The 15,833-nt window shown below is 37.4% G+C and overlaps 1 protein-coding gene across 7 annotated transcripts in view; it reads right to left on the reverse strand.

The window, feature by feature from the left end:
* Tbc1d5 (TBC1 domain family member 5) overlaps positions 1-15,833 on the reverse strand; it is a 436,877-nt gene that overhangs the window by 124,943 nt on the left and 296,101 nt on the right. For all 7 annotated transcript variants that reach the window (XM_075980962.1, XM_075980961.1, XM_075980968.1 and 4 more), the window contains one exon: positions 5,125-5,267. In XM_075980962.1, coding sequence (XP_075837077.1) covers positions 5,125-5,267 — 143 coding nt within the window. The remainder of the gene's footprint in view (positions 1-5,124; positions 5,268-15,833) is intronic.

The raw sequence follows: 15,833 nt of genomic DNA on the forward strand, positions 1-15,833 counted from the left end.
GATCTGGGATACCTCACTCAGGATAGTGTTTTCTATTTCCATCCATTTGCATGCAAAATTTGAGAAGTCATTGTTTTTTACCGCAGCGTAGTACTCTAGTGTGTATATATTCCATACTTTCTTCATCCATTCTTCCATTGAAGGGCATCTAGGTTGTTTCCAGGTTCTGGCTATTACAAATAATACTGCTATGAACATAGTTGAACAAATGCTTTTGACATGTGATAGAACCACAATTCTTAGTTAAGGGACCCACTTTAGGGTGGGCAGGAGACTTGACCCTAGAGGGGCTCCCAGGTGCCCAAGCTGAGGTCCCCAGTTAGTTCCCTGGGCAGCTGAGGATAGGGAACCTGAAATGACCCTACCCTAGAGCAATACTGACGAATATATTGCATATCATCCTAGAACTTGCATCTGGCGATGGATGGAGATAGAGACAGAGACCCACACTGGAGCACTGGACTGAGCTCCCAAGGTCCCAATGAGGAGCAGAAAGAGTGAGAACATGAGCAAAGATGTCGGGACCACGAGGAGTGCACCCACCCACTGAGACAGTGGAGATGATCTACTGGGAGCTCACCAAGGCCAGCTGGACTGTTACCAGAAAAAGCATGGGATAAAACTGGACTCTCGGAACATGGCGAACAATGAGGGCTGATGAGACGCCAAGGACATTGGCATGTGGTTTTGATCCTACGCAATGTGCTGGCTTGGTGGGAGCCTAGCCAGTCTTGATGTTCACCTTCCTAGATATGGATGGAGGGGGGAGGACCTAGGACTTACCACAGGGCAGGGAACCCTGACAGCTCTTTGGACTGGAAAGGGAGGGGGAGAGGAGTGGGGGGAAGGGGAGAGGGGTGGGAGGAGGGGGAGAAGAGTGGGAGGAGGGGGAGAAGAGTGGGATGAGGGGGAGAAGAGTGGGAGGAGGGGGAGGGAAATGGGAGGCTGGTGGGAGGAGGTGGAAATTTGTTTTTTTTTTCTTTTCTTTATCCTCCTTTTATCAATAAAAAAATTTAAAAAAAAGTTTAAAAAAAAGGAATAAAACTTTTGTAGACACAAAAAGTTCAGAGAGAAAAATTCATTACACCATACACAGTTGAGAGAATTCCTGACTAAGAAAATCAATGGGTAGAGGACAAGGTAGAACATGACCATGGTCCCAGCACTCTGGAGGCTAAAGCAGGGTTGCCATGAGGTCAAGACCAGCCTAGGTTCCAGTGTGAAACCAAAACTCAGAAAAATAAAATACATAAAATATCTAACTTCAAATAGAGTATGAAACAGATGAGAGGAGTTTTTACATCATAAGTTAGAAAGAATGGCATATGCATACCCAGGTCTAATAAATAGTAGTAACTTGGTAAATATGTGTTAAAATACTGGTTATTTGAATACATGCTTAATTAAAAATCACTTTCCTGACCATTTTCTTTGAGGTCTTTGTGTCTTACTCTATGATTTTTTTTGCTTATCTTCTTTTCCTATTATGCTTCTTGGAGAACCAAAGAAAACTCTTAACTTCTTTAACTTAATTTTCTAAGTGTCTTCCTTCCCTTCACTAACTTGGCCATATCTATTAAATCTACAAGTGCTCTTATGTGGCCACAGCTTTCTAGCCTATGCTTTGCCCTTTTCCTGCTCTAGTTCCAATGCCTTGTACTCTAATTTCTTCACAGTCATTTCTTAGCTGCACTTCCCTCTCTGGACGTCCAAAGCCAGTCTGTTAAAATGCACTCACCATCTCCATCTTCTCAGTTACCTCGATTCATCTGAAGGTGGGCCCAAGTAGAAGCCAACTACCTCCCTTCGTCCTTTAGGGACTATTGAGCACAGCTGCATAAGCTTGCTCGATCTAGAACTCATCTTAGTTATCCCAGGTCTGATCTTTCAACCATGTTCACTTTGGCTATCAAACACCTACCTACCCTTATTCTTCCTCTTCCATAGCACATTATGGGATTCTTCTCATTTTCTGTTTTCTGCACCAGGCTGGTGCTTCCTCACAGGTCAGCCTTACTGCTGTCACATAGCCTGGCTTTCATAGTCTTCCTATTCAGGGTTCTTGCTTCCTGAGTTACTCTCCTCAGGAAATACCTTTTTTTTTTTTTTTTTTTTTTTTGGTATTAGGCCTTTCCCAAGGTGTTGTATTTAATAAGGAAATCAAGAGAGACAAAAATTCTGCCTCTCACCAAGGAGTAGAGTATAGTGGGTGCTTAGACAATAGAAGGAAACAAGAGCACGAGGTAGTTTTGCTTTTCATAGACACAGCCATGGAATAATAACACTGATTCCTGAAGGAAAAACTCATGCTGATTGACACTTCTCCATCCATGCTCCTGTATCTTTGTCTCCTGTTCTTTTGCTCTCAAAGATATTTGTCATATCTATGTTCTTTATTAGGAACTGGGATCTGCCTAATGTCCATCAGTAGACGGATGGATAAGGAAATGTGCTGCACACACAGAGCACATTTTATTGAGCCAGAAGGAAAATTAAAGTTATGAAATTTTTAGTAAACTGTATGCAACTGGAGAGTAATTATATTAAGTTAGTTAACCCAGGCTCAAAAAGCCAAAATCCCATATGTTCGTTCTCATATCTGTGGCTTTTAATATACGTGTACTTATAAAGGAATGAGTGTGCTTGGAACCTGAAAACCAGCAACAGTTCTTTGAGATTGTAGTATAAGTGCTTCCTCTTCTAGGAACTCCTGCAGATTAAAACACCAATATTATGTGCAGAGTTCCACCTTTGCCCACATTCACTTTCTGTAGCTGCTCAACGTAACTAGGCTGGCTGTGCAATGGGAAGTATTTCATATGAAAAGAGGGAGTGTTAACTGACACTTTGGGACAGCAAGACTATGGCAAACAAAGCAGGATACTATGATGACCTTATTCTTGAGAGGCTATAGCCATTGTTATGGTTTGACAAAATAAGGGCTTGTTAATTATATGCAAAACTCTATACATTCTTGATACTAACAATGATCTTAATGTGTATGGATAAGGCTTAAATCACACTTAAATCCTAGCTGTTTTATTTCCTATTCAATTATCTAGGCACTGAAGCCCCCGAAAAGGGGACTGCTCTAGATTTCCTATTCCCAACACTTTTCATATTTAAGCCTGCTAAGGTTAGCACTAAACAGTTCTCTACTTTATTCTTTTGACTTCTGGAATACTGTCATAACTTTTATCTGATCTCCTAGCTCTCGTCTTGTCTTACTCAATCTCGTTTTCACATTCTGTTTTGAATGTGCCAATAGCCCTGTGGCTTACTGATCAGAGATGGCCATCATGACACTGCCTATTCCCTTTTCAGTTCTATAACCCTATTTTCTCATGAGCACTGTATTTTAGTGATGCCATCTAACTTGAAGAGATACCTATTCCCAGCAAGGAGCTTCTTCTTTGAAGGCCTCTGCCTCTGCTGTTTCTCTCTGCCTGCAATGCCTCTCTTTCATATTGCCCCTCAAGTTCTGTACCTGGGAAGCTTCTTTAGAGAAAGGACACCTTAAACACTAAATTTTTACTCACTCTGCTTTCAGAGGTCCATTTGCTGCTCTAGATTTAATACTGAAATCAATCAACAATGCCATTACCCTGGTGCTTTTCCACATGTGCCCATGCTTTACAGAATCATCAATAAAAAGATTAGAACTGTGTATGGGCTTTAGCTGCCAAAACTTTGCCATGTTTTATAAAAATAAGAATAGATCTTAGCATAAGAGACTTGATGATTACATTAATATATGTGACAAAATTATGAAAGGAGTAAATTGTTAATTGTTTAAAATTTTAGAAAATCAGAATGCATTTCAACAGTTGTCTAAATTGGAAAAATTTGTAAAAATACTGTCCAAAAGAATTTTCTTTTTCCTAAGAGAGTTGTTCATACTATTTTCTCTTTTTTTTTGTTTTTGCAAATGTAGAATACATACCAGTTTAAAAGGGAGGTAAGTATTAGATGTCCAAAAATTCAGTATCTTTCATATCTACTCCACATTCTGCTTTACTGTATATGTGTCTCGTCTTATGCTTCCCACAGTCCATGTTCTACCTCATTAGTTCTGGCTCCACTAGAAGGAACTTGTTTACTTTGTCTGTCAAGAAGCCCAAACTATTTGACCTTCCAGGCATAATAAAACCTCCACAGTTTTTGGAGAAAATGTGGCTATTTATTCCAACACTTACAATAGTTTTCTCTTTCCTAATTCATTCCCAATACTTAGTGCAATCTTTCCTAATTATATTTTGGCTTACAAATCTTGCTTTGGGACTTGAGATTACTTCTCTAAAAAGAAAAATTATTTAAGATATTATGAAATCTAAAACACATTCTGGTATGTCCACAGGTTGAGGCCCTGGCTTTCTGGCTATGCTAAAATACTTTAAGGTGCTTCTGAAGAGGGAGGAACACTGAGTACTATACTAAGGAATAAAATTTGTTAAAATATAACTGGGCAGAAGTCAAATACTCCAGATTTATTTTCCCATTGGCAAGACATTGGTATTATAAAAACAGCTCAAATCTCTCAATAAATATACTTGAATACTTGCTACATGTCAGAAGGTGGAGCTCTAAACATATCTGAAATACTGTTTCAATGCAGTCCACAAATGTGTATACGGACAGATTGAAACTGGCACGAAGTGTCTGGAAAAATTCTTCTAAAGAATATCCTAGTTCTTTGAAGATGACATCGCCCAAATCTCCTAATACAAGGGTCACTAGCAGAAAAGGCACTCAGTTATTTCCTGTAACATGTCAAAATATTTGCTGTTATTAAAAACTTCTATGTATAAGTCCAACAATAAAATATACAGTACATTTAAAAGGCAAAACATTTTTTTAAATTTATTTATTAAAGATTTCTGCCTCCTCCCTGCCACCGCCTCCCATTTCCATTCCCCTCCCCCGATCAAGTCCCCCTCCCTCATCAGCCCAAAGAGCAATCAGGGTTCCCTGACCTGTGGGAAGTCCAAGGACCACCCACCTCCATCCAGGTCTAGTTAGGTGAGCATCCAAACTGCCTAGGCTCCCCCAAAGCCAGTACGAAGGCAAAACATTTTGAAAATCATGGCTCCTTGGTCGAATATAGGCGAGGTCACAAGTACTTACAAGCATCTCTGATATAGAGCAGCATGGCTATGAAGACATAATCTACTAAGCTCAGGCTGAGGCCGTCTGCAAACAAGGCATCCCAGATCACCAGCAGATCCTGTAGTGGGAACTCCCTCCCAAACAGCAGCCGCACCCATCGCCTGCATAGAGACCAAACAAATAGAAAATGAGGCTTCCAAAGGGATCTTTTTCTCAAGAAAATTAAGAGAGTTAAAATTTATTAGTTGAGCATTCAGAAAATACTATATACTGAAATATACAATTTAAATTTTAAGAAAGCATTATAGGGCAAATCAAAATACTATAAAATACAAGATTTAAGTTTTTAAAGTTCTATACTAGATCCCAGTGCTACATATTATTCTTCTATGTGTAAAACACAAGAATGACACTTGGAAAAGACAGAAAATTTTCATATGAAACAGACACCACAAATCTTTAGCAAGAAAAAACAAGACAAGTGTGTAGCGCAGTGCAGTAGTTGTGAATTTCAGGTTACTCGTGGAAATAACATTTCCCAAAATTTCAGTTTCTTTATTGATTTTTGTTAACTTGTTAGCTTCTTACAAATGTTTTTTCTAACAAATCATAGTCAAACTCAGAAATTTATATTCTCATACTTATTTAAAATATTCATTTTAAAACGTAATCTTGGGAAAAAATTACTCTTGCATATTTTTGAAGGGTCAAGTATAAACAGTTATAGAAGATGGAAAAATATTAATAATTCTTATTTGTCTAGAAATAGGCATCACTAGTCAGCTAAGCTGTTTCTCAGGGAATGTTTCTCATGTTGATTTCTTGCCCAGGTCAGTAAATACGAAGGACAGCAAACAAGGCTCATAATTGGCTGTGTAACATAAGCAGTGACGTGACACTTATGACTTCCAGAAGGCCCAATTATTGAATTTATATCTAATGTTACAAGAAAATTAGCATTTGGTTTGATATCTTTTGATTCACTGATTTCAAATTTTATGCAATAGGAGTACAATTCTTTTACATAGTCTTTCCCCAAGAACTTCAGCAATTCTAGGTAATTCTAGCATATTGCAGACAATTCAAAGATTTTAATGTCCAGTACTAGCAAATAATATGAAGTAAATTCTTTAAAAATGAATCACACACACATGATTAACAAAGATCTTACTATTTTTTTTTGCAAACTTTAAAATCAAATCCAACTATCTGTGGGGTAAAGTGAGGTAAAACAAAGCCCTCCAAGCATAAGCAAACGCTAGCTCCAGCAGTATTATATTACGGCAGAATGACAGCTGTGTCAGAATAGTCTCTAACCACAGTTGTTAGAAATTGTGTGATAAAAACATTCAGATTCATATCATCAAATTCATCAAGAGTATTTTTCTAGACTATATTTTCTACTGCAGCCATTACTCATTCTTTTTCATGAAAAAGATGCCTAGGTAAATATTTTTTAAATGTTGTAATAATTTCGACAACATTTACTCTATCTTTCAAATCTTAGAGTACTGCTAAAAGAGTGGCTAACACAAGATGCATTTTTCATCTTTGTAGCTTAAGAAAAACTACTATGTACTTCTAACTCTTACAAATCACTGAGGCTAATATGTACTGCTTCAAAAAGGACAAAAATCTGACTAAATTAAAGGGCCGTTCTTCTAAATTAGGAAGAATTAATTAGTTTTGCAGGAGTGTCGGGAGAGCTAGAGAGGAGCACAGAGGACTTTAAATGGATACATAAATGGCTACACTACAGGACTAAACATTTAGGATACGGTTACTTGCAGTTATTAAACTGACACACCTGGAAAAAAATTCCATCAATGAATAAAATGAATGAATGTTAATCCTTGACGAGGAAGAAAATATCAGATTGTTTTTTAGTCTACTCTCTGATGACAGGCCAGCTATTGGTCAAACTTCTCCTGCAGCATTCCTGTTGGTAAGGGTTATGTGCTCAGCTTCAAAAGGTGCTCACAGGCACCTGCATGTGGCTGTGTCTACTGCAGCACTGCACAGGGGCAAGGCCAACCCTCACCCCTCATAGTCAACAGTCCACATGGTTAACGTCTTCTTCACCACTTCTCTGTTTAATGTGAAGTCTGATGTGCTATTTTACAAACTTTCACATTGCTTCACTGAGGTTTTACCTTGTCCAAATCTCTGCTTCTTAATCCCAGAGTGAGGACCAAATACACACACAAGGTAGGGGAGGCTTAGATAGGGGAGAGGAGTGGCAAAGGGAGGGGAAACCGGAAAAGGTCTTTGCGAAGTGTATAGAGACTCACTCAGTGCTCTCCGGGCTGTGTATCAGGGTTTGCTAGCTGCACTGTAAAGCCACCCATCATGCCACCGAAAAGCAAAGGTCCAGCTTAATCGGAACCACAAGAATTGATCTTAGTGATAGTGGCATAAAAACATTCAGAAAATAAAAACATTCAGAAAATGGTCTCCATTTCAAAAAAATGAAAAAAAATATGTAAGAAAAGATGTTATTGCTAGATATGCAATATTTACTTTTTATTAATTCATATCGTCGTCACCGTGTGCATGGTGTGGATGTGTGCATGTCATAATGCCCATGTGACAGCAGACTGCAGCTTTCAGGGATTACTTCTCTTCCTGTGGAGCTTGGGGACAGAAATCAGTCCATCAGGTTTGTGCTCTAAGCACTTTTGTCTCTTGTACCATTTTTTAAATTTTATATAAGACCTAATAATTTGTACATGTAGTAAACACTAAAGTATAACCCATATTTTCTGTTTTATACTATGGGAAAATTAAGGGTAAATTCCTAACTTTTAAGACTAATGGGTAAGATAAAGCAATAGTAAGAAACTAACAAGGAATTTATCAATAATCATTTTACTTCAAGGTCAATTTACTCCACAAATATACTCAAAAAAATACCTTCATGTGCTATTTTATTTTTTTCTCTCACTGATTTAAAAGCAAAGGAAAATTTCAGTGCTTTTTGAAATGAGTTACTAACAGACACTCTTTCAGTAAGCTTTTAGATCCTCAGAAAGACACTATGTCTACAATTAACATGCTCTTACTGCAGTTAAAAATATTCAGTGTATGTGAACTTACACTTAAGGATAGAAGTAAACCTTTCTTTTCCTTAAAGACAGTTCAGTTTAATTGCTTGATACCATTAACTTTGCTTTTCAGATACTTCACCTGAAGGTAGCAATGCTCACACACTTCATGGCTTGTGATGACACAGACCTATGTAGCAATTACAGATACACAAAAAGAACAGCTATCCAAAGTATTAAAGTTAGTAATTAACTAATCAGAGACAGGACAGTCTTTAGTGGCTCTCATCTGTCAGCTGTGTAATGAAACTGCTTCTCCAGGGGGATCACTAACTACTAATGGTGTTGTTGCCTGGTGAACGGCGCACAAACACCAAGAGGTAACTGATTCATGAGAATGACCAACTTGCATATCCAACATGGGCACAGAGGGATATATATATATATATAACCATTTTTTATGGGATATGGCTATCACACACACACAAGAACAAGGTAGTAAAAGGCATTCAATTTAATGTAGCACATACCAGGAAAGAACCTAGTTAGGCATGGTGGCACACACCTATAATCTCAGCACTCCACAGGCAGAGGCAAACAGATCTCTGAGTTCCAGGACAGCCAAGGCTACACAGAAACCCTGACTTACAAAACAAAACAACAAACATAAGAAACTGAAACAAAACAAACACCAACAAAAATGTCCTATTTTTGATCAATGATATATTTATATATACATATGTTTATATAAAGATAAGTATATAAATTCTGGATTTTGCTTTCTGTTAACTTGTACTCTTAAAAGCCAGAAAAACTTAAATATTCAATTCTTATTCTTGAATAAATACAGAATCCAAATTCTTTTAGTAAAACCAAAAGTAAGTCATGAAATTATTTATCTGAGATTAAATACCTACTTGATTGAGTTTAGGCTCTTTTTTTACGCTGGGTTTTCCTGTAATTCTTATGAAATAAACCGAATTTGAGTATTTATATAAATCCTGTGATAATAGTCTGAAGAGTTGCAGTTATTATAGCTTGGGTCACAAGTTGACACTGTCAACGTTAGTTCTTATATTTGTTAAAATTAAAATCACACAGAATTTATGGTAAAATAGCTTCCAATTTCATATTTATTATTTTTCTAAAATTTCTGTAGAATTTACTCTGGGAAGATATATAACCTGCTTGGTAAGACTTCAAAAATCTAGTCATTCATAGATAGATTGATACACAGATCATTAGACAGACAGACAGAGCATACAAACGGAGTTATGCTAAACAGGGTGATAATGCTCCCTCACAAATCCACACGTAACAATAACACCTATGCCAGGAATGAAAAGTCTCCCTTTGAACTGGTGGTCACAGAAGTCCAAGAGAACCTCCACATGACACAGCTATTGCCATTGTCTCTGGCCATCTCCCACAACTTGAAGGTCAAATCCTATTGCTGAAGACACCACATGATTTGGGCACAAGCTTTGGAGGAACTGACCCTCAAGCTTCCTTTTAAGAACTAGATCTCACAGTATCAGAAGAAGCTATGCAAGCTGCCAAGGGGGGAAAAAAAATTCTACATCCAGCAGTAAAGTCTATGAACTTCAACAACTGCCAGCCTGGCAAACCAGATGAGCCTATGGTACAATAATGACAGTTTTAGCTTGGGGATAATAAACAGCTGTCTAAGTAGACTTAAGGCCTGCTCAATAGTAGAGAATTCATGTCTGGTACTATATACCTAGTCAACTACCCATGGGTGGAGATGTCATAGGTTCTGGAGGAGAACCTAGTTCTGCCATTTTCCTGAGTCCAAATGATTTTTAATTGTATTCTAAATACCTTTCTACGCACAGATAAGTGTCATTTCACTTCTCCTCAAAGAAGCTTTTTTTAGGCAGCAGATGCAGTAGGGGCTTTTTACAGAGATACACAACTGATAATAAACACAGAGAATAACCTACAGGGCATATGATCCCAATATGGTACATACTGTACATCTATATTGCAATCCCAATATGGTGCATATGGTACATCTATATTGCAAGCTCTACACCTAAGGCTCAGACAACAAGACAGAAGAGGGGGATTCCTAATAACAATAGTAGCGGACCTGTCAATGTAGATAAAGAAATTGTACAAGTTCCTACTTTTAGATGAACAGCTATAGGTAATGAATGGCTGCCGAGAGAGAAACAGCCAGCTGAGAGGGAGTACAGACGAACAAGACAGATACACCTAGCTGAGAGGGAGTACAGAGACATAGGAAGAGTTGGAGGGGGTTGAGAAAGAGGTGGGAAATACGTAAAAACAGTAATTATGTATAAAATTCACAAAAAATTGGAAGTAAAAACAAATTTAAGCCGGGCGATGGTGGCGCACGCCTTTAATCCCAGCACTCGGGAGGCAGAGGCAGATCTCTGTGAGTTCGAGACCAGCCTGGTCTACAGAGCTAGTTCGAGGACAGGCTCCAAAGCCACAGAGAAACCCTGTCTCGAAAAAAAAAATTTAAATTAACTTCCTGTTTCTTGTGATCCACAGGTTGAACTGAGGCCAGGTTTAGTTTTGAAAGAACACATATGAATCCTAAGTTAAGCAAACAAGCATATATATTTGAACCATTAAAAGAGTCATTTTGACTTAAGGGAGAATTCACTGCTCTATCAGAGGGCAGTGCATAAGCCTTTAATAAAGAGGCCCATGGACTATTGGGCATAAAGGTGATCTTAAGGCATCATAAGGCTGTATGATCTTTGAACATTCTCAACCCCTTGTTCTCTCTACCCTTCCTTTAGAGCAGTGGTTCTCAACCTTCCTAACGTTATGGCCATTTTATATAGTTCGTCATGCTGTGGAAACAACTAACCATAGATTATTTTCATGGCTACTTCCTAACTGCAATTTTGCTACTGTTATAAAGATGTCTTAGGCTACCCCTGCAAAAGGTTGTTTAACCCCCAAACACTTTGCAACCCACAAGTTGAACGTTGCCATTTTACAAGTACTGCCTACTATTAGAAGTATGGTATTTGAAAGCCTGAGTAATTTTTATCACATGTAACTTACCAGTAAAGTCAAGTAAAATGAATGGGAGTGAAAATCTTGTATAGCTGTAGAAGAGGACTCACTGTCTGAGACCCATTTTGCCCACTCAAGTGGGGTGCAGCTGAAACTCTAACCCTGACTGAAGAAGAGTCTATGGAAAAGTGTCACTAAGAAAGACTGTCTACCGTTCCACAACCTTGTGCTCAGATACATATGAGCTTCCTGGCATTTTCTGGAGCAAATTACTTAAAGGCTACTATTATAGGTGAATGACACAAAGAATTCAAGTGTAGTTGTTGATCATATTGGAAAAATTAATTCTGGCTTTGTAAACACTGATTTTTAAATTGATTTCCAATTCCTACTTCCAGAGAGTTAACAAATATTTTGTTCTCTTACTTTACCTTTAGAAAAAGGAATTAACAAATCAATTTTCTAAAAGAAATGAACAGAATTGTTCAAAGTAATAGTGCCCATCTTCCTTAACCTGGAACTCATTTTTAAAAGGAATAAACTATTTGACTTTAGTAGCAAGTGGGATCTTAACGGCAATGTATAAATGTGAGTGTGCACTCCTGGAAGAGCTAACATTGTATAAATGTGAGTGTGCACTCCTGGAAGAGCTAACATTGTATAACATGTGAGTGTGCACTCCTGGAAGAGCTAACATTGTATAACATGTGAGTGTGCACTCCTGGAAGAGCTAACACAGTATAACATGTGAGTGTGCACTCCTGGAAGAACTAACATTGGACATAACACAAAGCTGAGAAACACTAGAACTTATTTAGTGATGAAGGAAAGACAACAGTCACATTTTCATAAGCATTTAAACTCAACTCCAGCAATGATTAAGTAAATAGCAAAAACAAAGTGTACCAGACTTCATAGACTGTTCATATGTTGTCATGGGAGCTGGACACACCCATTATTAAGGGAAGCAGGGGTACATGATTTCCTTTGGCACCTAACTCCAGACTACAGCTCTGAGAACCCTCCAGTTATTCTTCAGAGATGCTTTCTTCTGTTTTTTTCTCTCCGTATACAGGCCTGATGGATGGAGGTACATCACATCTCTGATACATGTCACTGTTATTCAGGTAGGCACTGCTGGGCAAACCTTAGCCACTGATAATGCTGATAAGTTTGTCTTGGTTGCTTTTCTTTCTCTAACAGATTGCACATTCCTTGAAGATATTTGTGAGGGGTGTTAGCATGCTCAGTAAATTAGTATGCATTTCCTCCTGCGGTCAGCTCTTTCTGGTCAAGGATCCTATAGATAATGAGCTTACACTTCACCTATGCACAGGCATTCTAGATGCTCACTGAATTTCCCCTAAGTATCCCTCATGTGTTTGTTTGCTGGCTCACAAACTAAGTACTAAATCTCCAGGGCCCCTTAGCCATCCTGGACCTACTCTGGCATTTCTGTTGTATACTCACAGCTCAGGTGTGTTCCTCAGCTTTACTCTGTACTCAAAGTGTGATCCTGTGCAATGCCACTACTCAGGAGCGTTTTAGACATGCAGACTCTCAATACTTACATTTACATTAAGGTTTGAGAGACATATTTGGTATTATCTACTCTAAAACTCTCCCATGTACTGATATGCTACTTTGTAAGGAGGGAAAAGGACTGAAGTAGTAGGTGAGTTTTCCAGTTACAACAGTAGTCTCTAACTCTATCATGTATTATCTTAACATTGAAGGCCTTCTGAATCCTTGCAAGAGCCAATCCCCAGATTATTCTGATATGCAAGACTTAGATGTAGACTGATACTTTTAGGTGCCAGGCTAGACTGATAATACTTGTGTGGGGGCAACATAAAAAGTTCTGAATTTTCAAGAACATCATACCTATTCTAGTCTCTCCAACATTAATTAATTTAAAGACATATGCCTTTAAATTAGCTTCCTTAATATGTCCAGTCATTGCACAGTGGCTATCAGATATTTAATATCTAGGATAAAAATAATGTCCAGTCAAACTTCTTCTAACATTGATTGAACTTCTAAACATCTGATATGTTAAATAAATGAATAAATAGATAGATATAGGGGAAAAGGTAGGAAGACAGAGGGAGAAGAAGGGCGGAAGAGGAGGGAAGGGAAGGGAGGAAGTGAAAAAGAAAAGAGAAGAGAAGAAGAGAAGAGAAGGAAAGGGCAATTATGCCCCTTCCATCCCAGAGGAGACAATGGGTCATTTTAATTTTTACTAAACCCCCAGCATATTGACTTAGGTGAACATTTTTAAGTGGATGTGTTTTAAACACTAATTTACTATGAAGGATTTATTCTCTGCCTGTCTATCTATGATATATTAGCTCAATGGTAGAAGATATAGTTAGTATGCATTATTTTCAATCACAGGTAACAGGCACATACAGTAAACATGTGTGTGTGTGTGTGTGTGTGTGTGTGTGTGTGTGTGTGTGTGTGTGAATACTTATACATTTAAAGACAGTAAACATGTATCTGGGACCTCCAAGGGAGAAGGCAGGAACCAGAGATCTCTGCAGGGCCAGGTGTGAAATAAATCTAATTCTGGTGAGTACATAAGATTCACCTTTCCACATGAAGGCAAGTATTCAGGGTGAAAATATCTATTATCCCATGTTATCTGTGTGTGAGCTCAGTTTCTCTGACCAAAAGCTTTCCAAAGGGCTTATCCAGATGAGCCACAACCTGCTACTGCATAAGAACCCCAGTTAGTCAGAATTCAGTGGAATCACAGCCAGAGGAGCCTATAAGATTATGTTCTTACTTTCAGGGGAACTCATCAAGGAAACTATAAAAACTAACTTACAACGAAAAATTAACTGCCAATTTTGATCAGCTGTTTTGGGAAGGACTTATGGAGTCTAGACTTGGCTATTGGGCTAATGGAGAAGACAAAAGCTCAGTCAAATTTTAAGTTTACCAAGGGCACTGAGGTAACATGCTCATAAAGTAATGGGTATGTAAATAAATCAGCTTGAATACGGATTAGCAGAAATATCAGGTAACATACTCTAAATGTTCTTTTACAGACAAACACATTTTCACTCAGCATCAACACCCAGTTACTTTGGCTACGCCTTGGTCCTAACATGCTCCAAATTGAGCTGTAGACAAAAGTACTGCTTCTGGATCACAGCCTCCAAAATATACCTTCCACATTTGATTAATCCTTTTATTATTTTCTATGGATTAAAATAAAAACTGGGTTATTGTTCTGCTAACATAGAGCAAATATTTTTTATTGCAAATAAAAAAGAGTATTTTGAAGTATAACATGGCATACAGTAGGCAGGAATTTTTCTTCCCATCATAGATCTGCTCCCTTACAAGAAATCCATTCATCAAGTGGAACAAATATACTTTCATAATGGGGATATTTTAATGCACAGACAAACCTCTTAAAAACATAAGTGTAAACACAGTATATTATGTACCATTTCCAATCACTGGATATAATCAGCCCAAATCAGCAGACATAAGACTTGGTTTTTGTCTTAGGTCTGGTTACAGGTACAGAGACAACAAGTGTAGAATCAAGACAGTACAGTAACACCATCTTAGTGATTCAGACTAACAAATTTAAGGAAATTCAATCATGAAAGGATAGCTTTGCTTGAAAATGATGTCAAAATAACCTTCACTATAAAATCATTAACCTTTTACCTACTTTTCACACTGTATATATATATATATATATATATATTTAATTAACAATAGACAAACATTTTAAAGATCACAAATATAGAATATCTTGAAAATTAGTAGAGAAACTGCTGTGTATCTAAAGACTTCTTAGGACAAAGAAAATTCATAGTAAATAATTAGTAAGTTGGACTTTATAAAAATTAAAAACTTATCTTTAATTAAAACTGTGAAGAAAATAAAAACGTTAACACATTGAGAAAAAAACACATAGGCAAAGGACATTATTCTTGAATATACAAGAAACTATTCTATCACAACAAATAAATATTCAAATTTATAAAACAGGCGAAGAGATATGCATAGACACTTCACCAAAGAAATTATTTAATAGCAAACAAACAAAAGAGACTCAGTAAACTTAATTATTATGGAAATACAAATTAAAACCACAAGGTATACTACTACATATCCATTAGAATGATTCTTCGTATTTATTCTTTTGATTTGCTTTTGAGAAAGTTCCCCTGGGTTGCCCAAGTAGGTTTGAGCGACCCTCTTACTTCAACCTTTCAAATATCTAGGAGTAAGGCATTAGCAGGGCCTGCTTTAGTATGGCTTCTACAAATGACAAAACACAGTAGAGATTAAGACTAAAATGAATAGAAACTTTCATATATTGTTATGTTAATGCAGAATGGTTCAGCCATTTTAGGAAAGCAGTAAAAGCCCTTTGTGAATGTCTCATAAAGTTAAGCATATACTTACCAAACAACCAACTAATCTGCCTCACCAAGATTTATCCAAGAGTAATATATTCACACAAATATTCATGTGAATATTTATGTTTTTATTCATATTTGCCCCAAACTGGAAAAACCCAACTACCCTTTGACTGGCTAGTACTTAAACAGTCTGTGGCGTATCCAAATGATAACATGCTATTCATCCACCCAAAAGGGTTACTGATATAACATGATGAATCTTAACTGCATT

This window comes from Microtus pennsylvanicus, chromosome 7, assembly GCF_037038515.1.
Source record: "Microtus pennsylvanicus isolate mMicPen1 chromosome 7, mMicPen1.hap1, whole genome shotgun sequence".
NCBI classification, from domain to species: domain Eukaryota; kingdom Metazoa; phylum Chordata; class Mammalia; order Rodentia; family Cricetidae; genus Microtus; species Microtus pennsylvanicus.